This window comes from Eumetopias jubatus, unplaced genomic scaffold, assembly GCF_037043125.1.
Source record: "Eumetopias jubatus isolate StellerSeaLion01/CBP00866 unplaced genomic scaffold, mEumJub1_p1.0 scaffold_1, whole genome shotgun sequence".
Classification (NCBI taxonomy): domain Eukaryota; kingdom Metazoa; phylum Chordata; class Mammalia; order Carnivora; family Otariidae; genus Eumetopias; species Eumetopias jubatus.
Genome location: NW_028274807.1, coordinates 39498190 through 39523097, shown reverse-complemented (window position 1 = coordinate 39523097; position 24908 = coordinate 39498190). Strand labels below are relative to the sequence as shown.

At 39.5% G+C, this 24908-nt stretch overlaps 1 protein-coding gene and 1 pseudogene across 1 annotated transcript; one reads left to right on the top strand and one right to left on the bottom strand.

The window, feature by feature from the left end:
• Window positions 1-266: 266 nt before the first annotated feature.
• On the bottom strand, window positions 267-935 carry LOC148165001 (uncharacterized; annotated as a pseudogene).
• A 194-nt stretch (window positions 936-1129) lies between these two features.
• Window positions 1130-24908, top strand: VGLL3 (vestigial like family member 3). The gene is made up of 4 exons (XM_088022812.1): window positions 1130-1255; window positions 14476-14758; window positions 23344-23871; window positions 24832-24908. The coding sequence occupies exons 1-4, from the start codon at window positions 1130-1132 to the stop codon at window positions 24906-24908; spliced, it is 1014 nt and encodes a 337-aa protein (XP_087878938.1).

Below are 24908 nucleotides of genomic sequence, written 5' to 3'. Positions count from 1 at the left end.
ATTCCTACAAAGAGGAGAGGATTATAAGCCACTTGCAAGTAGATAAACCTTTAATAGCTGAATAGGTTTAATCAGTTGTTATTGTCTATTACTCCATGGAAACCAGGCAAGAAGAGCCAGAAAAGGTTGACGTCCCACAACAATTTCATATCATGAAGGTGTAAACTTAAAGCGGAGATCACTGGTAGAAAACTGTGTTGCATTCTTGGCATGTGCGCACTTGTAATAAAGTTAACTTTCACTTATGGTTATATTTAACGTAAAGGCTAATCCCAGTTTATTTTGCTCCTGTTCTGTTTTACCTCTTTGCACACTTGGCCTTCGTTTAGCCCTGGCCTCTGCGTTGGTGTTCCCCCCCAAAAGCTCCCTGGGGTTGGGCAGCCCCCGCCCTGACAGCCAGGTGACAGACGGGGTGGAAAGCCGGAGCTCCGAGGGCGCGGAGCCTCTCGCATACCGTTCCCCTCCCACCATCATCCCACTGCCGGAAGGCGGAGAGGGCTTCAAACTTCGCTCCAATCCGCAGCCGGCCCTCCCCGGGGTCCCCCGCTGGGCGACCCGCCCGCCGCGGATCGAGTTGGAGGAACTTTGCAGGAGCTCGGCGTCAGAGCCTGGAGCGGCGAAGTGCTCCCCCTCCTCCCCAGCACCCCCCTCCCTCTGCCCCCGCCTCCCGGTCCTCGCCCAGGCGCGAGCTCCGGTGATAGGACGAGCCCCGGGCGTGCATTGTGTATATGCAAACCAGAGCCCCGGCTCCCCAGGGCTGCCCAACCCGGCCGGGGCTGCGGCTGCGGCTGGCGCTGCGGTGGGCGCTGCTGTCCTCGCCGGAGCCGGGCACTGTCATGCCCCCGCCGCGCGGCGGGCCGCTGCGTCCCGGAGCCGCTATATAAGCGCAGGCAAGGGGACACTCGGAGGGGCTGAAGATGACGGTGCCCGCGCATGGGCCCCCACTGATTGCCAACCCCTCCCGAGCCCGCGCCCCGCGCGGAGCCCGCGGCCTCCGAGGACCCGCCTTCGCCGCAGTAGCAGCTGGAGCAGCGACAGAGGAGGCAGCTGCGGCGGTGGCGGCGGCGCCCGTCGCCCGAGCGCGTAGAGCGGCGGCGGCAGCTCGGGGGCCGCCGCTGCCCCGGCTGCCATGAGTTGTGCGGAGGTGATGTATCACCCCCAGCCGTATGGAGCGCCCCAGTATCTGCCCAACCCTGTGGCAGCTGCAACCTGCCCCACAGCCTACTACCACCCGGCGCCCCAACCTGGCCAGCAGGTGAGTCACCGACCGGGCAGCCCGCCGGGGGCGGGGGCGGGGGCGAGGGGCACCGAGAGTATCTGTCTGGGACTCGGGCGACGTCCCGCCGGGACGGGCGGCGCGGAGGATGCTCTGGGACCTGCGGGAGCGCCCTTGAGCAGAGAGGAGGAGAGGCTTCGGGAAGGGACAAGCAGCCTGGTGGACGGGTGGGGATTCGGTGTGAGGCATTACCTGGCTGGGGGCTTCATTGAGCTGTTGTCACCGGAGCTCAGAGCCTGCTTCTCATAGCCACCCTAGCTCTTTGGGCTCAGTTCTCTGACACTCACCAAGGGCATCTGTCTTAGGAGTATGTGAGTAAACTTCCTTTTAAATCAAATATTTTGTTTTCTTTGGAAAGGTGGAGTGTTTCAGGGTTCTCTTGATTAAGAGGATAAAATGTGTCACCGACATAGGGGAGGCTACCTGGACAGAGAGCTCATGGAATGACCTTTCTGGAACTTTTATGGAACAGAGGTGTAGTGTAACGTCTGTCAAATATTATTAGAACTTCTCTGTAGAGTCTGTCTTCTTATGACTGTGATTTAGAGGGCAGGAATTGATCCCAAACTTCCTCATTCATTTTTAATTCCATCAAAGCACAGAGATGTTATAGTTCAGCCTAGTGGAAGTGTTTCCCCGCTCAAGAGGTAACCTTGAATCACTGGATGTTGGGTCTTCATCAAGCTGAGAGTGACGGAGAATGCTGTGGATAAAAAGGGTTCTGGAACCAGGGAGATGATATAGTTCTTTTAGAAGGGAGAGTAGGGTGTGGGGAATTTGGCACTAGGTACCCCTGAACATTCCTCTCTGGACACCAGCAGAATGTGTGTCAGGCCTTAGTTAGTGCTACAGAGAACACATATATGAGTATGTGGCACTAACTTGTACCATATTTTATTGTGGTCTTAAGGGTTTGGCTCTCTATTATAATTTATATAATTAATTTTGATTTCTGTATTCCCTTTACCTGTTTCTTTGCTAGATTTGTAGGGCTACTCTTTGGAAAGAAATCGTAACTTCAGTTTAGAATTTAGGGACTGTAAAATTCAGCTGATTCTGGAGCACATGCCCCAGAGTTATCTGCAGAACAATATAAGCTTAACCAGACCAAGTAGGGCAAAGGAGAAAGGAACCCCATTTTATTGCTATCATTTAATTAATTAATTAATTTATTTATTCATTTAATATTCAGGAGCTTTAGCATTTGAAAACAAGATTACTTTTAGGAAAGAGAATGGGAAAGCATTTTGTAATTTGTGGTCAGTGGTGATAGATTTAAAACCTTTTGGTTATGCTGTTTGCTTTTCTGTGATTTTAAATATAAAAGATATAAGTAATGGAGAAAACCAATTGGTACAAATTAAGCAAGTGAGGCAAAGAGATACTGGATATCATTTTTATGTGTTTTATAAACACTCAGTCCCAGATGAACCACCCTATTTCCTCCCTTCCTTTCCTCCATCTCACAGATTGTGGAGGCTCTCAATTGTCAATTGGAATGTGGACAAGCAACAGACTCAGAATTACTAAGCATACAGGAAAGTATTTTTCCCCTTAAAAAATAACTTGAACTATAGATGTTATGAATAGGGTTTTGTTCTATAGAATTGTGAAAATAATTCCATTAATATATGAATCTGTGGTGGAGGTTAGGCTTATAATACTCTTGAACTAGAAAATAAAATTCAGTATCAGAAAAATTATAAATTACTGATCATAAAATTCAGTTTTCAGTAAGAAATAACTAGTACTCTAACTTGTGTGATAGTGCTGCAACTCAATCCCCAAATATCATTCTTTTGCTGAGACCATCAACAAACTGAAGAATGAGGTTTCTTTTTCACCTGAATTGTCCACATTGATGAGTTGCACATATTAGTAAATGTCACCTTCACTATACTATAGGGTTCCGTAGGTATCATTCAAGTAGATAATTGGCTGAGTGGACTTTAAGAACTTAGCTGAGAGGTGTGCTTGGAAATTTTCATGTTACTTTTACTAAAATGGCTTGTTGGAGGTTACTTTTTCTGTTGTTGTTAAGTAGGAAATTGACTATAACTGGCTAGCGAAATAAAGAGACTTGATAGTGTAACTACTGTTCTTTTACTGTCAGGAGTTTATTTTGATGACCTATATTTTCTATTGGAAAAAAGTAAATCAGGAAATTCTTATCAGGCTGACAGCATTTTTAGACTATGTGGTGCGTGGGTGAAGTGGGACTAATATTGACTTGGCTGGCCCTAATGCAGTCATCCGAGAATACATATTTTGGTTGTTTTTACATTCCATAAGGTTTTATCATTATTATCCATGAAGATTGTTTTCTCCATCCCTGGGAAGTGACCCCTAATAGCATCTTGCCTGGGATACAAAAATAAAGGCTACCACTCCTACTGCATTTGAAAAATTGATTTGTTGAGTAGAAAAAAAGAAATCAGAAAAAGTGATAGAGTTATAAAGTTACACGATCATTGATAAAATGTTAGGAAAATAAGTTTTTCAGCTTTGTATTGCTTCTGTAATCAGTTGTAGTGGGTATCTTTGAGCCCTCAAGTCCATATAGCTCAGAAGTCCTTGTAAGTTAGTATAGCATAATGGTCTATTATGATGGATTTTATCCAAAGGTGCATTTTTCCTCTTCATGTATGATCATACAGCTGAAAATTATTTTTGAAATGATAGAATATCAATCTCCAGGCATGTGTACTCTGCTTTATCCTTAAAAACACAGATGTGCACTTGAAATTTTAAGTTCAGATTTTCATCAAGCATATTATGCATTATACATGGGTAATAGGTTGGTGTCTTAAAAACGTAGTTAACTGCATATATATCGGGCGGCACTGTGGTGTGTTACGAATCAAAATAATTTGTAAATATGTCTGCAGAATAAATTTTATAATCCCTGACATTAATCCCTAGAAGTTGCTTAACTGTGAGTAAATCTTCCAGTGTGCTTTGTCCAGCCAGGATTTGCTGGGAGATGCTAAGCTCCCTGGTCCTCATGCCCACGATCTCTTTAACATCTCCTCAAGAGAACTCTTGACTCAGTCTCTCAGCCCATGCTCCGGAGGCATGATGACACTGCAGAACGTGTCCAGAAAGGAATGTGCTTGCATTCTAACAGTGACAGTAGGAACTAAGAAAAACAAATTTCCAAATATGTGTCAGGAAAAATTGAGGGAAATGACATGAAATCATAGATTCCCTTCATACCTGGGGGACTTCTCATCTTCAATGTAGACAGTCTGTTATTGTCTAAATCTGCCTCCCCTCTCCATTTACTCATAATGTCAACACTAGAAAATTACGTAAAGCTTTCAGAATCGTGTCGTTTATAGATGAGGTGGTGAAAGCAGAAAAAAAAAAAAAAAGATCTCCAGTTTTCTAATTGTGCATAGGGTCTTTTAACAATTACATTCCGGGTTTCATATAAGTTAGAGCATATTTACTCTGTCCTCTTCAAGGGGGACAGCTGGGTGAATCTGCCTGCATGCTTTCACCTAAAAGAATTAAGTGCTCCCAGGAGGCAGAACTCCAGTTATAAGTTTGTAAGGAGTTTGTTTGTTTGTTTGTTTCAAACTATTTCTCTGAACTTTGCCACCTTGGTTAGGTCATAAAACGCTCTCTAATAAACACCCTGAAAAAACATACTTCAACCCCTCCTTTTGCAATTGGGATAATGGATGCTCACAGGGCTGAAATGGCTAGCCAAAGATTTCAAAGCTAATTGGTGACAAAATTAGGACCACCAGAAGCCATGCTCCCCAACGTAGCATCTTTCCACCATGCCATGTAGTCTCCGAAGCTTTTTCCTTTTTTTTTCTTTTTGCTATTGCACAATAGGCTTATTTTTGTCTTTAGTGCTCCAAATCAACTTTTTGATAAAGAAGATTAATATGCAGTAGATTCTTTGGCCTTGGAGCTTGAAATTCTTTCCAAGTCCTTGGTAGTGTACTTTTTTAGTTTAGGCATTCCAAAGTCCTTTTGAAAGCATTTGTATTATGCTAATGACTTTTGCTATCCATTCTGCATCCTTCGTTGATGAGGCAGAATATCCACTTAGCAAATGAACGTTTATTTATTTTAAAATAATCTTCAGGAAGTGGTATTAACAGTCAGCTTTAAGTGCCTCATATATTACTGTTATTCCAATGTAAGTTTAGATTCATTAAACGGAAAGAACACAATTATATCTTAAATAGTCTCAATACACCGCCAACTTATTTAAGGTAGAGGATCCAGTTTTCTTGCAACTGTAAGCCAGGACTTAAGTGGACTCATAAGAATTCATACAGGACTTCTTTGAGAAAGAACAGCCCCTATAATTCCACACTACACAAATTAACTTGACTGCAGAGACTTAGAAGCTTAAAGTGCCCCAGAGTTTTATGCTCCCAATAACTTTCCAGCCAGAAAATTCAAAGCTGAAGAAAAAAAAAATTAAACTTTAAAATAACTAAACTAAACTGTTGTCTCTGGCAGTCAACCAGAAGAGAGATTACAATAACGATAGAAAGGGAAGGCTTGGAATCAGTAAAATCATGCATGGTGGAGATATGTTCACCAGGAAACCAAATGCCAGGACAAGATGACATTCTTTGGAAAGGAAGGGGTGTTTTGGACAAATGCAAGGAAGTTCTAGTTCACCTCACACTTAATGAAGTCTCCCATCCCACGAAGTTGGGGATGGCAGGGACATATGCCACACCAAAGGAAATGAGGGTGTTCAGAGTGTTGAAGCTTGCCATTGTGCACAGTGACTCTTTGGGCTATTGCAACAAAGATGCTGAGCTAATCCCTTTGGATAGTATATATTTCTGTCTTGTTATCCTTCTGTGCAAAGGGTATGTTCAATGAGACTAAAAATATTATGCTCAGGATGCTCAGGGCAGATCCTAAAGCAAACTTGTGCATCAGACTTTCTGTCTGTCATTCTAAAACTTGGATGGTGAAGTTGGATCCCATTCCCATAGGCCCTGTTTCCAGCTAGCTTTTTTTAAAAAAATCCCAAACTAATTCATCCGGTAATAGATAATAATTTAAGGTATTATCTCCAGAAAAATATTTTCATTTAAGAAACAAAAGCTGTCTGATACTTGAATTTCAGGTTCTGGCAGACACAGTGAAGGAAATAATTTTGGGCAAAACTCTGCCCCGAATCCTTCAAAAAGCACCTCTTTAAGCAGCTGGTTTTCTGCTTTAACTATTCATTTAGGAAGACCCGACAGTGCCTTGAACCAGTAGACCCAAACATCTGCTGCTAAAAATGAGTCATATATGCCATATTTATAGATACCTCAGTGGATACCAGATTTATGCCAGTAATTTAAAAGTGTGGTCTGACCTGGGGTAACCGAACTATTTTTCATTCGTCTTGTGCATTAGTAGAGGGGAAGAAAAAGGAAGAAAAGAAAGGAAGAATGACCTAAAGTAAACAGGTGTCCTTTTCTCTTAGAACGCTAATGTTTTAGTCTGCCAAAACACTTGTCCTTGGCGGGTGGAGGGAAAGGCGGGGTGGTTGAAGGATGCATCCTTTCTTGTTACTATGAAGTTAGATAAAGGAGATACCAAAGGTAACTCTTAGGAATTGGGCTAGATGACCCGTGTCTAGGAATGAATTAGTCTTCGATGATCTGTAGGGTATTTTTGGCTGGTGTCCTGCAAAATCAGAAGAGGCGGCCAACGTAAGAAACAAAATTAAGTGTGAATTTGTCTAGCGCTCTAGCATGTTGCTTGTTAGGATATAGAGTTGGATGAGACCTCTGAGATAATCAAGTCTCAAAATTCCTCATTTTCGGAAGAGGAAGCTGAAGGCCAGATGGTTTGGTGACTTATGCAAACTCATGGACTCATTTTGGTCAAATCCTCATTCCTATTTCCATTCTCTTTCTATCGTGGTCCCTTCCCATCTGGATTTCTTTGGAAACAAGGAAACAATAATTTACCTAATGTTACCTTCTTGCTTTTCTTATTTTAAAATTTTTAAATATTAGCTCCTTGGAGAAATTGGACAATTAGCCCTATGGATAAACTGAGGTTCTCTTTATTTACCATTGCCCTTCCAACTAACTATGAGCAGCTTGAGTTTAACGATAGGCTATGACTTTCATCTTTGTGGCTCCATGTCTTTGCACAATTACTGATAGAAAAGAGGAATTAATTGGTGATTTGATGAATAACAGATGAATTTTTAAAAATGAAGTCATACCCTATGTCTTTTAATAGGATTATAAGGACATATCAGAAATTCACATCTTGGAAACTTGTTTCATTCAAAGTAGTCAGTTTGAGAGAGAACACATACCCTTATGATGTGATCATTGCTTAAAATATTTTGGGAATGCAAATTTTGAAATTCTCTCTAAGTATGTGGCACATTTTTTTGGAACATCTTCAAAACTGGAAAGTTTTCATCCTTGGAGGGGATGAGTTTGATTTTTGATAATGACCAGAATCATTGAGAGGCAAGTGTGCTCAAAAATAGCCGATTGAGTTAATATTATTTTTGGTTTGTTCCTCCCGACTGTTAAGAAAAATAAAAACAAAACAAAACAAACAAACACAGAATCTCAAGTTATGACTATGTCTCACAAAATTGGCTCTGCTCACATTTTCAAAATAGGATTTCCAGAAAAGTGGTAGGCGATTGTATTATGTATCTGACTTGCCAAGGGGACAATACCTTTTTAGATATAGACTTCAGTTTTATATACATGTATATCTACTTTAAAGAGCACTGCATGATTTAATAGCCGTAACTCTGATATATGTTTACATCTCTATTTTTTTAATGTTATAAGTAACTTTGACTCTCCTTAGTTATGGGATGCCATTTGATGCCTTGCTGATTGTGGGCTTCTTTTATTTATTCAATTAAAATAAATATATAGAGACTCATTTCCTTTAGTCTGTTTTCTTGGCTCATGCTTTGTACTCAGACGGAAATAGGTTCTAATCCTGTCCCTGCCATTTACTAGTTCGATGATCCTAGCCAAGCAAATCAGTTTTTGCATATGTAAATTGGAAGCAATTATTTGGACAAAATGTTTGTGTGTGTGTGTTTGAGAGAGGGAAGCAAAATATGATATGTAAAAGGTCTGTGGCGTAGCTCTTCATCCTGACCCACCCTCCCTTAACCTGACTCCTCCTCCTTTTTCCAAACAAGCTAAGGATCAAAATTTCAAGTCTCTCTGAGATATTTTTAAAAATCTGTTACCAAGTAAATTCAGAAAAATATGACCAAGGAGCAGTCAGCTGCTCTTATGGACTTTACACTTTGAAACATAGGGAATTTGAAACATTTATTTACTCCAGGCTAGTGGTCCTTTCTTATAGGTGCCAACCATGTTTTTTGAACATAAAGGAATCATTGCGTTTAGAGAAGAGAGCCAGTAGAAATTGGGAAAAAGAAAAGAAAAAGAAAAAAGAACGAAAAAAAAAAAAGACAAAGCTATTTCCAAATATCCAATGTTTCATTAAAATACTTTTGTTTTTTTTAGGAAAAGAAGTTTCCACATATGCACAGTAATCATTTGGCATTTTGTAAGCTTAAGCCTTGGGGAGTTAGTGGTATTTGGCTCCTGACATGGAAGTCTCTCTTGTCAGACAAATCCTTTCCCCTGCACATTCCTGTGAGAGTTTGTTCCTGTCCTGCCTTGTGGCAGGCTGTGAGGTGGCTGGGTATGGTCTGCGTGCGCTGCCTGGGCCTACTCCTTCCTACGCTGCTTGAACCTCTTCTCGTGAGTTAGTTTTCACTTTGTGGCTGCTAACTCAGTCATTGTTTCACCTAACACAGGGTCATTTCGCCTGGGGGAACATTGTCATTACTCTGAAATGGGGATGAGCAGGTTAATGGGCACTAAATAAACCCATTTGTAGGTGTTGAAGTCCCTTTTGATGATGTCTTTATTTTGGTTAACAATTCTTCAGTCTCCCAAGAAAAGCATGAACTTGTCTGAGATTTGGATATTTGTAGGAAGTGATTGTGCATCTTGAAAAAAAATATGTTAACTAGATTGCCCTTTGACCTCAATTCAGGAAATCTAGGTTCTGATGATTTGAGATTTATTCTCAACATTTTGAATGTTATATATTATTCTCAAGAAAGAATGTAACACCAGGCAAGTTTTATTCCAAGGAGCAAACACCAAGTGAATACAGAATATGGCAAAAGTGCACAAGAATAATTTACTTAGTTAAAAATAGGCAAAGAATTGGGCACCTGGGTGGCTCAGTTGTTTAAGTGACTGCCTTCGGCTCAGGTCATGATCCTGGAGTCCTGGGATTGAGTCCCCCATCGAGTCCCGCATCGGGCTCCCTGCTCGGCGGGGAATCTGCTTCTCCTTCTGACCCTACCCCCTCTCATGTTCTCTCTATTTCATTCTCTCTCTCAAATAAATAAATAAATAAATAAATCTTTAAAAAAAATAGGCAAAGAATTGATTTACACTTACCAAAGCACAGATATCAGAAAGTAGCTAAGGCTTAAGAATCTGTGGAGGAGAATATTAAGATGGTGTGATTGTCAGTGTATGAATCAATTGCTGTTTAAATTCTGTTCCTGTTTTCTTTGTGCTCACACTTAATATTTTTTAAATGTATGCAAATTGTTCAACATCATTAGTCATTAGGGAAATGCAAATCAAAACCACAGTGAGGTACCACTTCATACCTACTAGAATGGCTATAGCTGTAATAATAATTCTTTTAAAATCCAGAAAATAATAAGTGTTATTTTTCTGCCAAGGGATGTGGACAAATTGGACACCAAGTACATTGCTGGTGGGAATCTAAAATGGTTCAGCTGCTGTGGAAACAGTTTGGCAGTTCCCTAATAAGTTAAGCTTAGTGTTACCATATGACCCAATGATCATACATGCCTACCCAAAAGATTTGAAAAGAGGTATGCAACCAAATGCATGTATACACATATTCATAACAGCACTATCTGCAGTAACCAGAAGGTGGATGTGAGTCAAATGTCCATCTGTGGATACATGGATAAACAAATTGTGGTATATACATATAATGGAATATTACTCAGCTATAAAAAGAACGAAGTATTGTTCAGTGTGAATGAACCTTGGAAACATGCTAAGAGAAAGAAGTTACATATGTATGATTCAATTTATAGGAAATATCCAGGATAGATAAATTCTTAGAGACAGAATGCGGATTGGTGGTTATCATGGACTGGTGGGGAGGAGTCAGAGAATAGGGAGTTAATACTTCATAGGTACAAAATTTCCCTTTGGGTTGACGAAATGTTTTGGACTAGATGGAGATGGTAGTTGCACAACATTCTCAATGTACTAAATGCCACAGAATCATTCACTTTCAAAAGGTTAATTTTATGTGAATTTCACCTCAATGAAAAAAAAGTTAAAAAAATTGGGATATCTATCAGGAGAGCAAAACTGAAAAAAGACATCCAGTACCAAGGCTTGAGAGGGATATGGAGCAACAGGAACTCTCGTAAACTGGCCGTCCATGTGTAAGTTGGTGAAAATTACTTGAGAAAACCGGCAATATCTGTTAGGACTGAACCACATCTGTACATACCCTATGACCCAGCAATCTTCTCTTCAGTGTATACCCCAAAGAAATGCAGACGTATGTTCATTAAAAGACATACTCAATGTTCATAGAAGTACTCTTTGTAATAACCCAAATCTGGAAACTGGCCAAATGCCTGTGAGTGGTAGAATAGATGAATGTAGTACTACACAGCAATGAGAAGGAACAGTCTAAAACTGCATGCGACAATATGCATGAATCTCATGAACACGATATTGAGTGAAAGAAGCCAGACACAAAAGGGTACATGCTGTAGGAGTCCATTTATATAAAGTACAAGATAGTTTTGGCTATCTATATTGATAGAAGTCTGGTTAGTGGTTGCTGTTGAGGAGGTAGTGGTCTTGAAGGAAGCAGTGAGGATATTCTAGTCCTTGGTCTGTTGCTAGTTTCATTGATGTACTCAGTTTATCAAGTTTACGAACTATACATTTATGATATGTAGCCTTTTCTGTTTATATTGTTCTTCAGTAAAAACATTAAAAATTAGGCAAATTCAATGCATTTTAGGAAGGTTTCAGGCCATCTGGATACCTTAGAATTCTTATTTTAACAAGTGGTATTGATGGTGAGGCTAATCGTGTGTGTTCATGCGTGCGCATGTGCATATGTGTGAGTGTGTGCATGTGTGTTCAATGTAAATATTTAAGTTGGTTCACTATAATTTGTGAAAATTGACTCACCTTTATCTGAAAAAAGTACAAGAGAATGATAGATATGCCTTATGTCCTGCCTATTGGTAGGTGTATCATAGGCTCTCTTTCCATTTTATTTATTTGATAGTCTCCAAGCAAATGTATAGAATTAATAGAAGACCTGTCTTAAAGAGCTGGGAGAGAAAAAACAAAAGCATATCTTATATTCATTCAAAAAGTTGTATTTAAATAGAGTCAATACATATATTTTTATAAAATCACTGGTGTTTGCCTATCAAAGGAAATAATATTATATATTTATGCATACACAGACATACATTACGTATGTATGAAATATAAAGGGTATAGGGAATAAATGCAACCATAAACAGAAGAATGATTTTTAGAAAATAGACTAATAAAAGGCATTTTGATACAATGGCAGATTTTGTTCACTTTTTCCCCATTTCATATAGAATTTTTCATTTGTAAATTTTAGATGATTTTTATCCAACCATTCAACACTTGGTAAAAAAGAGTAACATGAAATTTTACAGCATTTAGAAACTTGTGTGATCTTAAATAAATTGAAAATCTATAGGTTAAATTCAACTGCCGTTAATTAATAAATTAAGATATTTTAGTACTGCTATTATTGGTCCTAATGCTATCTTTATATTAGGATTTGCAGTTGTAAATCTTTTACATATATATAAAACTTTAAATTTATTTCATCTAACAATTATTTGCTAATTGGGATAAAATAAAACATTGCCTTTCTTTGGATAATTAGCACAGCCCAGGGCTCTTTCCTTTAAAGAATAAATGTTAAAATTAAACAAATGAAACAATTAGATGCTAAACCTGACTCTCACAAACTGATGCTGAACTAGACATTAACAGGAAAAAAAGATCAGTTTCAGAGATAGTAATGAACACCAGTGGACAGTGAAGTCACTCCCTAGATCAGTTTTAACAGCTTTCCTATATAAAAACAGTGCTTCTTTTTAATATACTGGAGTACTTGGCAGAGAGTGTGTGTGTATATGCTTCACGGCATAACTTCAGATAAATACACATGCACACAAAGAAATAGTACTGTGATTTGACTAATAAATTGTAATATTTGTTTATTTTTTAATGGCATTTAAAGTCAGGAGTAACTTTAGAGGCCATTTAGTTCAGTCCCCTTATTTTATACATAACCTTTGTTACCGTGGTGTTTTTACTATTGAAGTTAAATATAAACATGTTCAAACCTGTGCAAAACAGACTGTTAGAAATATAACCGCGCGGTCTTTACAATCGCCTATTCAGCTGCAAGGCATATTCACTCACAGGAATGAATTATCTACTCATCGGCAAGTGATAACCATATTGACACAGATTTTAAATGTAAAGTAATACATATATTTATAAATAACAGCTCCTATATAATAACCAACAGCTCATAATATGCCTGAACATTTCAGGGCCCACCGCACTCAAGAACAATGTATTCATTGCTAGGGGGAAAATGTTCAATTTATTGAATGATGCATTTATAATTTAGGGCTATAGATTTTTGAAGCTAGTAATTGCATTAGAACCACGAGTTTGGGCTATGTGTTTTGATAACATTTGCAAAACTATGTGCTTACGAGTATTCTAGAATGATTTCTTTTTTTTGACTCACATTCATTTTCCAGCATGCATTTTTTTTCTGACATAAAAATGGCATAACAAAGAAACAGGTTTTGCAGGTATATGAATGAGAGAGCTCATTTCATCATTAGGATAATAAGTTTTACAACTATCTTTAGCATTATCTTATATATATAATTCACATTGAAGTTGTTGCTTACAAAAATCATATGTACTCAATGAAAAACATTTGGAAATATTGAAAAAGTGGGAATAACAACTACAAAACTTACCAGCCAGAAAACAATAACATACCATTTTGGTGATTCCCCCCCCCCACACTAGATACCCCTCCCCTGCCCTTCTACCACACACACATAAATATACCTGCATATTCTTACTATGCATTCTAGCTCCACCACTCTCATCCTCTGTGACCTTTGGCAAGTGACTTCACTTCTCTGTGCCTTTGTTTCTTCATCTTTAAAATATGGACCGTGATAATAACCATGATGTAGAATTATAACAACTAAGGGAGGTAATAAGTTCAGGTTTTATAAGAGTGCCTGGTGTAATATATATTGACCATTAAGCATATTGAGCATATGTTTTAAGCATATTTTAAAATTATCAAAACTCTCTTATCTTTATTTGCAAGCTGCCCTAGCCATTGGTAGCACCGGGTATTATTTTCAGTAAGCCAGAATATCATCTGTGCTCCCCCCCCATGATAATGGGGGCAAGTGCAACATCTGCAAATATGTTCCATGCAAAATGGATCTTCACACAGACTTAGTTTGTCATTTTAGTTTGATTTTTGAGAAATGAGTTGGGCACATCTGCCAAATCCTTTTATAAGATGCTACGTTCCTGTTTTTATTTTAGTTTATTTCATTTAGGGAAAGCTCCTTTCTTCTCCACCCCTCCCCCTGGGCACCCCCTCCTGTCCCCCATTCCTCTGTGTCCCAAACTGTAATGTTGGCGTACATTGAAGCTTTAAAATAGAAAATTGGTGAAAAACCGGAAAGAATCTGTCCCGTTTTTAAAGCCATCCTCCTTTTGATATGTTTAGATTATGAAAAAGAGAAACCAAATAAACCTGTCTTTTACACTCTGAAAATATATTGTCTGGTAATGATAATTTACTTTTTTTTTTTTTTTGCCAAATTGGAAATAACAGACTTATTTTTTCAGGGTGGGGAGGAGAAGACTGGTTTGGGGAGGGGAAAGAGGGAGTACAGCAGACCAAGAATCAGTTTGCAAACATATGTTAATATTTAGATTTTTTTAAGTGAAAAGTTAAGTAGTGCATGCTTTCTTACAAACTGTCTTTGATACCGTGTTTTGTTTATTCCATCCCAGAAGAAGTTAGCGGTATACAGCAAGATGCAGGACTCTCTGGAAGTCACCCTTCCCAGCAAACAAGAGGAGGAGGAGGAGGAGGAGGAGGAGGAGGAGGAGGAGAAAGACCAGCCTGCCGAGATGGAGTACCTTAACTCTCGCTGTGTCCTTTTCACTTATTTCCAGGGAGACATTGGGTCAGTAGTGGATGAACACTTCTCAAGAGCTTTGGGCCAAGCCAGCACCCTCCATCCAGAATCTGCCATTTCAAAAAGCAAGATGGGGCTAACCCCCCTATGGCGAGGTAAGAATTCAAAAGCAGATGCTCTCCAGGGCACTGTCTCTGTTTCGCAACTGCCTGTACCAGGTTCCAGCTGGAGGCTTGCCCCCAGAGGACGGATATCCACTTGCTTTTTAATTTTTAAGGACAGCAAGGAATTTCTTTCAGACAAACAGCTGGATCAGTTTTGTCACATGTGGAATGCAGGGTTGGAAAGGATGCAGTCACACCCCTTAAATTCCTCATGGAAAGTAGTGATGCAACCGGCCTGAGTTTATAGTGGCAGGACCGAGCTGTGAAGCACCATTCCTTAAAGCCCCAGTGGCCCAATTTGGATCTTTAAATAGTAGGTGTGCCCGGGTCAGCTTTTAAAAATTAGCTCTTGCTCATTCCACTAGGTGCTATGTGGTGACATAGCAGAAATCTGAGTCTGACCCGGGAGTACAAACTTTGAAAGCCTTCCGTGTTCTCTTGATAGTTTTCTCGGTCCTGCTTTGTTGTGGTATGAACTCTTTCAGTTTACAATCCAGACATTATTGACTGTGTCTACATAGTTTAGACTATTGTTTTTACCTCGGTAAAAGTAAAGCAGTCGATTGGCCATCCACTTCTGTATTTCCTGCTCTATAGAGGTCACAGAGGTGTTTGAGTTTGATTCCTGGCTCACAGGAAATCACTGGGTGACATCTTAAATGGGCAAATTACAAGGTTAGGGGAAAATAAATATATCATTTCAATGATAGTTTTAGAGAATTGTGTTATGGGTGTTTCTTTTGAACTCACCTGGTTATAAGAAGCTTCTAGTAAAATCATTCTCAAAGTGTGGTTTCTGGTACCAGGAACAAGGGCATCACATGGAAGCTTGTTAGAAATGCAAATTCATGGGCCACGCCCCAGAACTACTGAATCAGAAACTTAAGGGTAGAGCAAATTGTCTTTTAACCAGCCCTCCCAGTGATTCAGATACAGGCTCAAGGTTGCCAGTCATTAATCTAGTGCTGTTAAAAGCAAAGATTGCAGGCGCCTAACTCGGACCCAGTAAATCAGAGTCTCCAAAGGGAAGCTCTAGGAATCACATCTTAACAAGTGCCCCAAGCAATCCTATGGTGAGGAAAGGCAGGCTACCTGTGGTAGGTCACCTATGGCACAGGGCAGGTAAGAGGTGATACATGGTCATTCCCTCTCAGTACCAGAGGAATGCTTCTGCTCTGTTGTGGGAGAGGTCATGGCTATATGAAATTGCTGGGCCTGACCTGATTGCCAGCCTGCCTTCCTGCCTTCCTTCTTTCTTCTTTTTAGTACATATGAACAACACTAAGACAGCAGTGACTCTAAAGAGGAAGATGGAATACAAACCCAAATGATGGAGACCTTGACAGAAATAATTGGGAAGCATAATTGCTTATTTGATTAGTAAACGTTACGGACTTCCCACAAAACTGAGAACTTAGTCCTTGGAAGCCTAAGATGATTGTGGAATCAACCAATATTCTATTTGATAGCATGTGGTAAATACTTTTAATATGTGTTTAAGGTGAAAAATAGGAAAACTTCAGTATATTAGCTGGCTTTAATAAAGTAGTCTGATATATCAATAATAAATCATATCAAGATAATCTGTCCTAGGAGAGTATTAAATATAATGCCTACTTTTTTTTAGCATAGTGGCATATACAACCTAGTAATCATTTAATCTGGAATATAGAAACAAGAGCCCCAAATTATAGTTAGATGTGAGTGATTATCTATAGCATTATAACCAGGATAGCTGCAAGTGAGGTATTGTGTATATGCGAAAACTCTACAATCCAGTGTTTTTCCCTTTAACTGTGCAACTGAATAGAGATCTTTGGACTGATGTCCAGTGTCTGAGTAGAAAAGACAGATAATGGTAACGTTTTAGTAACTATTATTACAATTTTCTTGGGATTATCTGAAATTTGGCCTTCAAGTCTACCTCCTGTTTCATTCATAGACATAAGCAGCAAATATTAAGGTCCCACTATGTTCTAGGTAGTGGGACTATATCCGTGAACTTGAGAGTCTAAGCCTCTACATTCATGAAACTTTTTAGTGGAAGAGACAGGTAAAAACTAAATAATGAAATGCTAGGTGTTGTTTTACTTTGGGTGATGATAGATGCTCTCTCTGAGTCTGTTACATGTGGCCACAGACCTGAAGGAAATAAGAGTGTTCCTCATCGTATGGACATCTAGGGGGAAGTTATTTGAGGCAGCGGGGACACCAAGTACAAAGGTCTTGTGGAAGGACTGAGCTTAGAGTGTTCAGTGAGAAGCAAGAGTAGTGCCATGAGCAGAATGAAAAGCAGAGTGCTTGGTAGAGACTAGGACTTTTAGCACTTTGTCAATTTAGTGTCTCAGGGTAATGCAGGCAAATGCAGCAGGCTCTTTAATTTTCATCTCTCCCTCTCTGACTAAGACTACATATATCGTATCTAGTTTTCTCACATCATTTTCCCTAATACTCAAGATAATGCATATCTGTCTAGAAAATCAAGAATAAATATGAATTGAATGATGTGACTGAATTAGGTGAATCAAGTTCATACCATTCATTTATCCCAGATGAGAAAACAAAAAAGTTCTCAATATAGAATATATGAGCATTAACTGTGAAATCTTTGGTTATAGTTTCCTTATTTATAAAATAAGGGGGTTGAATTAAGTGACTGTTAAGATCTTTTCTCTGTAGAGTTCTGTGATTTCAAGTGTATTATTTACTTTCCATTTGTGATAGAACTTTGCCATAGTTGTTTCTAGTTGCGAATTAGTCGATTTTTGATAAACACACATAGCTTGGATGTGGTTGAAAGGAGATCTACCAAAATGTAATTAAAATTTTGGAAAATAACATCCTTAAGAGAGGTATAATAAATTGAGATTCCCATGTCTGGTGAAGAGAGTTACTGGTAATTTTGTATAATTGCCAAAGTAACGCAGATTTGGATAATGCAGTCATTGGATTCTGTTCATTTTAGGGTTCCAATATGGGCCTTACTATGTCTGACTACAACATGATCTTGGATTAAATGCTTAAATCTTTCTGAACTCAACTTCAACTATAATACGTGTTTATTGATATACACTTCCCAGGGTTATTGTAAAGATTCTGTGATAATGTGTATGAATGATTTGTGGCACAGGGCTTTATGCAAGGTGCTAAATGATCAGCTACATGCCTTCTCTCTCTTCCTTAAATAAGTTTCCACTCATTTGGCACATAGAAAACCAACCTTGGGTTTTTATCCAGAAACTTTGTTTTCTGGAAGTTTGTATATCTGGCAAAACCACAGTGTCTTGGACAAAGTAGCTACTCAATGATATTGACAATGTTGATGGCCATGGCAGTGATACTTTATGCAGGAGCTGCTAACCAGCTGTATTAAATAAAGGGTCTAATTTATGGCATGAAGTTTTTACAGGCTACACAAGTGCTACAGTGTTACAAAGGGATTTAAAACTGAGTTATGTTTGATTGCAGAATATATTTCCCCAGTAAATCTTTGGACAAAGATAGTGTGTCAGCTAATGATGGAATAGTGGTCATACTTTAAGTGTGTGTCTTGGTGGAGTTAGGAAAGTCCTCTTTAGGTGTTTGGCAGCTTTTAGGCAAACAATTGATAGGAAATATTTGTACTTTATTTGGCACAATATCACATCAATTACCTCTTGTCCCAGTATATATTCCTACAGGTATTGAATAGGGCTTCTCAGTTGAGAAAAAGTAATGAATCTGATTGCCCTCTTATAGAAACATTGGCTTCAAATAGAAACATTGGCTTCAAATAGGTCTATGCATTGATTTCAGTGCCCAAGTGTTATTACAAAAAGTGTGTGTGTGTGCACGTGTGTATAGGGAAGTGGAGCAGTTGAGCTTTAACAAAATCAAAATATCACTAACTGAAAAACCTTGCTGAATGGTGAACTTGATATTTTGTTGTTGTTACAAAATAAGTAATTATTGCTTGATTTATTTATATAGTGTCTGCTTAGAGCAACTCATCCTCATTGCAAAGACCTCTCAAAATGAGCACTAACCTGAAACAATAAAAGAGGAGAAAGGGCGGGAGGGCCCGGCGCGAGAGCTGGGTGAGACTGGGAAGCACAGCTGTGCTGTATCCCCAGGAGGCACTGGAGGTCCTCGCTGCCGCTGCTGGCAAGTTCAGGACAAACACATGGAAGGAAACTGAGGCCTGACTTCTGTCATCATCCTGCCTCCTTGAAACTCCCATTTTAGTCACAGTGTCCATTGTGAGCAACTCTAGAACAAAGTAACTAGAGGACAAACTTTGGATATGATGGTAATGCCTGATTCCTAGGTGACAGAAAACATTGGAAACGTAGCCTTTCACCTCTGACCCAACAATTCGTTTTCATGGGAAACAGAATAAGAGGATGGGAATTAAATCACAGTAAGGACCCTTTGGGTTAAGAATTGAGTTGCATTTTTTTTCACTTAAGTTAATAAAAAGGCAAATGTTATTTTTTAATGTTGACGTGTTGTATCATTATTCTAAGAATATGTTTCCTGGAGATTTTAAAGATGACTGAAGATAGAGGTTTTACAACATTCTATTGTACCATTTTCCTTTTAATATAGCTTTTTTTTTTTCAAAATTAACTAGTAAAGTGTTTAATTTTTGAAATTAAATGTTAAATTTTCTCTGGCTTGAATTGTTTACCCTTAGAGGTTTTTTTTTCTTTTTTTTTTCAGAAATATTTAGAGCTAATACAAAAAGTATCCCATCTATTATGAAATTGAAAGACTAACTTGATGTTCCACGTTAAACTCTTCTGTGTCTTTAAAATATATTTCTGTATAATTCACACAGCGAGATTACTGAGTATGCCTTGGGTGGATTGTATTAGGCAACATAACAATTTTGTCATTTTTGGTTTTTAGAAATAAGGATGTGTGTGTGTGTGTGTGTGTGTGTGTGTGTAACATTTTTTAATTCCCAAATGCAAATTGAACCAAAGTGTATTTAGATTTTTTGTATGTGTCATAGTGTCAGTGTTGGCTGACATCATCTGAATATTAAGTATCATTGAGTCCAAAGTCACCATGGAGTATTAACATCTGACAGTTCTGAATTGTCTCCACTAACCAGAAAAGTAATATTGCATGGAAATAGCTTGTGCACAAGTTTTTCATATGCTTTTTCATCAAACAAATGTGGCTGTGATTAAGTACTCGTAAGCAAAGAGTCATGTAATGAAAAAAATTTACATACATATGAAATAAGCACACTGATTCCCAGGCATGAAACAAAGTATATCATCTGTTTCTTTGTATTAAGATTTTTTTTTTAACAACCAAGATACCAAATAGTGGTTTTAAAGTGTAGACGGTCCCTAAACATATTTTCTCTTCAACATTGTTTCATTTACTTGTAAAATGCAACATTGTCTTTGAAAAGGGCTGCATAGATCTCTGCAGACTTTATATTAATCTCAGGAGACATAGGGACTGGGAAAATATTAAGTTGCTTCTAATTTTATTTTTCCCTGGGGCATTTTAAAGCTTTGTTCAGCCTTTATGGAGCACGTTTTTAAAAATAGATTTCCACTTTCATTGACAGTGTGTTCACTAATTACAATACAATAATTCATAAATAGGGTAATATTTTGGGTAAGGAATTTGTTCATTATTCACATTTGTGCATGCATATCCAAATGCCTAAGCATCTATAAAATAAAATTGGGTTCAAGTATGTATAAATGAAAGGAAGTAAAAAGAAAGCATCCGGGAAAATGATATAGACTCTCTAGTTTTGACATTTTAATGGGGGATTTTAATAAGGCGAACTCGGTATCTCTGGCTCGCACCTGTGGGTTGGGCTTAGCAGTTTTTATAACAGGATTCTGGCCCCTTCAGGAGAGGAAAGTTATGAGCAGAATGAAGGGTTTGGTACCAAAGATTGAATCTGTGGCAGCAAAGTGACAGATTCAGGGTGGCAAAGCTGCACCATATAAGGAGGCTCTGTAAACTTTTGCATGGGTTTTAATATTGACAGCTATCATTGTGGGTGTGACAGAATATTCTACAAATGGCCACCATTTAAGGCAAATTGAATTTTCTTCTCAGGGCTTACACAACTTTCTTTGCAGGTCATTAGCAGCCACTTTTCATATGTTAAGGGATACAATTCTGAAATAAAACAGACTGGCCCCAATGCCAGTAAGTTTGACTTTAAGTGTTATTTTCTGAGAGATGTGATGGTGACAAAGCAAAGTCATTCAATTAACAGTTTGCCCGGACTGTTTTAAGACTTGAAGAACAATGTGCGCTTCCATCCTTTGCCTCTTGGAGAATATCATTATTTTTTTTATTTCCCCAAGGGGTTTGAGAACCTTGGATATTCTGTGGGGTACAGACTTGAATGTGAGACACCAAATGGCTGTTTGTCCGCAGAATGAATGGGGTGAATGATGGTAGCCTTGGTGTAGGGCTGACAGGGAGGAGGGGGAGGGTCTGCAGTACTGGTGCAGCAGTCGTCTGGGAAGCTGGAGAAAGGAAACATTTGACCATTGTGATATCCTAATTATGTTAGTCAAATTACATATATGGTGGCTGGTTCAAGTTACAGAAGCTTTCCTCTGTGGTAAGAAAACTATGTCCTGGAAATTTATGAAGTGAGAACATGGATCTGTCAGATTTCTGAATACTTTTATTTCCGAGTACTTCTTGGGATATTCTTCATTCAATGAAAAGATCTAGCTAGGTTCTTTTGTGTGGAGCCCTGTATGAAAATAGTATCTTATTATCCATGCATGACTCATGGGCTAAGCAACCTTATCTTCATCTATAGATAGACATCATAGGCCACTTCACAGAATGATAGAAATATAGAGTCAGAAAATATTTGGAATTTTAATTCAGATACCTCATATGGTAGAAACTGAGCCATAGGGAGATCAACAGATCCATTTGAGGTCATGGAATCAGAGAAGGTAATTGGCAGGTGCTAGCTCTCTAGTTGAGCTCTCTAGACTCCCAGTCCTGAGCTTGCTCTTTTATAGCCCACAGTACACACAGGCCATAGCTGGAGTTGTGGATCTTTCCAGTCACAGATCTGACTATATCATTCCCTAGATTAAAACTCTTCAAAGCTCAGTGGCACCTCCTTAGGACAGTGCCCACATTCATTACATGGCTGGCCAGGCCCATTTCGGTCTTCCTTGGACCCAGTCTGAGTTTTTAGTCTAATTTTTTGCCACCTTCTGCCCACATAATTCTTTTTTGTTCCTCATATGCTACTTTGTGTGTGTGTGTGTGTGTGTGTGCGTGTGTGTGTAATTTTTGGCCTTTTTCACATACTTTTTTTATTTGCCTACACCACTCTTCCCAACCTCTTCACAAGGCTAGCCCTACCCACTCTTGTAATTTATTTTTTTCTTAGGCTCCTTCTGTGCCCTCTCTCTGTGCTTCCCCTTATGGGAGCCCCTACCAGGTCACATTGCACATGTTTACTTATTTATCTGTCCCCTGCTAGACTGTGATGCCTTTGGTCATCCCTGACCTCCCTATCCTTGGCACATAGTAAGTCATCTGTAAATGTGTTATGATGATTGAGTGGAGAAATTTAACTGAACACAAGAGTTGGGGGGCTGGTTTCCCTCTTTATTTATCTATCTCTAAGTGTTATTTCTTTTATATTACCCTTCCGCCTAACCCCTCCTCACACCTATTACCCCTACTTGTGATCTCCACAGAATCCCCCTCGAGTTCTAGATGTTCTTGTCATGGTTGCAATTGTGCCCTCTTGTGGCACAGATATGAAGAGTGCCAGCCACTGAGGCAGGCTACCTGCTTTCAAAGCCCCATCTCCCACTTGCCAGCTGTGAAATCTTGGGCTTTTTCCCTGCCTCAATTTCCATATCTCTAGAATGGGGGTAATAACAATAACTACCTGAGTCGGCATGAGGATCCAATAAGGTCACCCATGAAAAGTCCCTGGACCAAGATTGGGCATTTTGTCACTGTTACTAAATATCAACACTTTTATTCTCAGTCCAGAGACTCCCAGACTTCTACAGAAAAAAAAAAAAAAATAAGCTTGAGCTATACTCTTCTTGATGGGAAGTGAGTGTTGATGAGCATAATTCACTGTGATCATATTTCCATTTATTACTTTCAGCATTAAAATTTTGTTTGAATGAAAATTGCATTTGCATTTATAAGAAGTTTGATAAACATCAGCATTTCCAACCTACCTGACTCACATCTAGGGCATAAGCTTTCTTTACCTGTGATGTATGTACCTGTGACCTCTGCTCAGACCTGATGGCAGCAAGCCACCCAGCAGGAAATGAAGCTTTTCAATCTCAGACTTGGCAAACCTCAGCCTAGACTGTGACTGCATAAGCTAAGCGAACGAGGGGTCGGGGGTGGGGGTGGGCACTCATTCAGCACCTTGAACCATGTGCATTGCCTTGGTATGGGATCTCAAAGACTTACCTGGAATCCATTTACCTCTGGGGAGGAAAGAGTGCATACTAATTAGCCTGCTTGTAAAATATGGGACAAGTAGAGGCAAGTCTATCCTAGAACTGAATCTTATGTAAATAATTTTTCTGTCTTCTCAGACAGCTCAGCTCTCTCAAGCCAGCGGAGTAGTTTCCCGACTTCCTTTTGGACCAGCTCTTACCAGCCCCCATCTGCACCCTGCTTGGGGGGTGTTCATCCTGACTTCCAGGTCACTGCACCCCCTGGCACCTTTCCCGGAGCCGACCCCAGCCCCTGGCCGGGACATGGGCTGCATCAGACTGGCCCAGCCCCTCCCCCTCCCGCATCCGAGTCCTGGCACTACCCTTTGGCATCTCAGGTGAGCCCATCCTACAGCCACATGCATGACGTGTACATGCGGCACCACCACCCCCATGCCCACATGCACCACCGCCATCATCACCACCACCACCACCCTTCTGCTGGCTCTGCCCTGGATCCATCCTACGGGCCCCTGCTGATGCCGTCAGTGCGCACGGCCAGGATACCTGCTCCCCAGTGTGACATCACAAAGACAGATCCGACTACAGTCACCACTGCTACCTCAGCGTGGGCCGGAGCCTTTCATGGAACCGTGGACTTAGTGCCAAGTGTGGGGTTTGAAACAGGTGAGCTGGGAAATTTCCTCCTTTCCGTAAAAAGAAGAAAGAGTAAAGACATACATATAAAAATGCGGAGGATGTTTTTAAATACTTTGAAATATTTGTTCTTTTCTATGTAAAACTTAGCGTTGACAATACGTTTATAGAACTAAGCACTTTGCAATAATTCCGGCACTCCTACAGAAAATGGGTGACTAGCTTGAGGAAGGTGTCAGAACTTTTCTCCCATTTCTTAAACTAGTAATCTGTCCCTTTGAATGGGAATCTCTACCACCTCATGTTTACAAAGAATTAAACACATTCTTTAAATCTCCCCTGTCCCTGTGCTCTATACCATGTATAGCGCCGAACAGAATTCAGAAGTAGTGTGCTTCGGGAATTTTACCTTCTCTCCTTTTGTCAGGTCTTACTTAGGATTTATAAAACTTCTTTCTGGAATATAACCCATGGAATATAATCATGGTCTTTTGGAAAAGAATTAAGGAACATATTTTAAAGGAATAGATTTCCCTTGTCTTCCTTCCCTTCCCCTTCCCTTCCTTTACCTTCTCCCCCTCCCTCTCTTTCTCTCTCTCTCTGTTTTAAATGACATGAGACTTAAAAGACTACTCTAAAGTTTGTATTCAACAGATTTTGATAAAATTGGTAGGGTAAATGTTTCTTCACAGAGCATTCGGCTCCTCTCTGGAATTCACTAGTTCTGAAGGTCATGGTGTTAAATGTTTGATCTTGGTTTTTAGATCAGACTACTCATGTTAATAGTATTAATGGTTTGAGTTCACAAAAATCAGAGGCATCAGAGTCTCAAATACAAATCAAGTCATTGATTACATCCCCAGAGTTTACATGCCAAAGTCACCCACCTCCACCTCCAATCCCAGGTTCTTTTCCTGGAATACTTTGTGACATATTAGGGTTTTCTTCCCAGAAGTTTAAAGAAGCTCATTCTTTTCTTAATTTTTCTAGTTTTCCTTAGTTTTATTCTTAGTGTGCAAGGTCTTTCACCTGAATGCTCGTTCATAGTAGACGACTCCCCAGAGTAA

Bases quoted from the DNA above. Each gene is read 5' to 3' on its own strand.
- VGLL3 (XM_088022812.1), top strand. From the start codon at position 1,130: ATGAGTTGTGCGGAGGTGATGTATCACCCCCAGCCGTATGGAGCGCCC. The intron at 1,256-14,475 runs GTGAGTCACCGA...ATTCCATCCCAG, and splicing joins CGCCCCAACCTGGCCAGCAG to AAGAAGTTAGCGGTATACAG. The intron at 14,759-23,343 runs GTAAGAATTCAA...CTGTCTTCTCAG, and splicing joins GCTAACCCCCCTATGGCGAG to ACAGCTCAGCTCTCTCAAGC.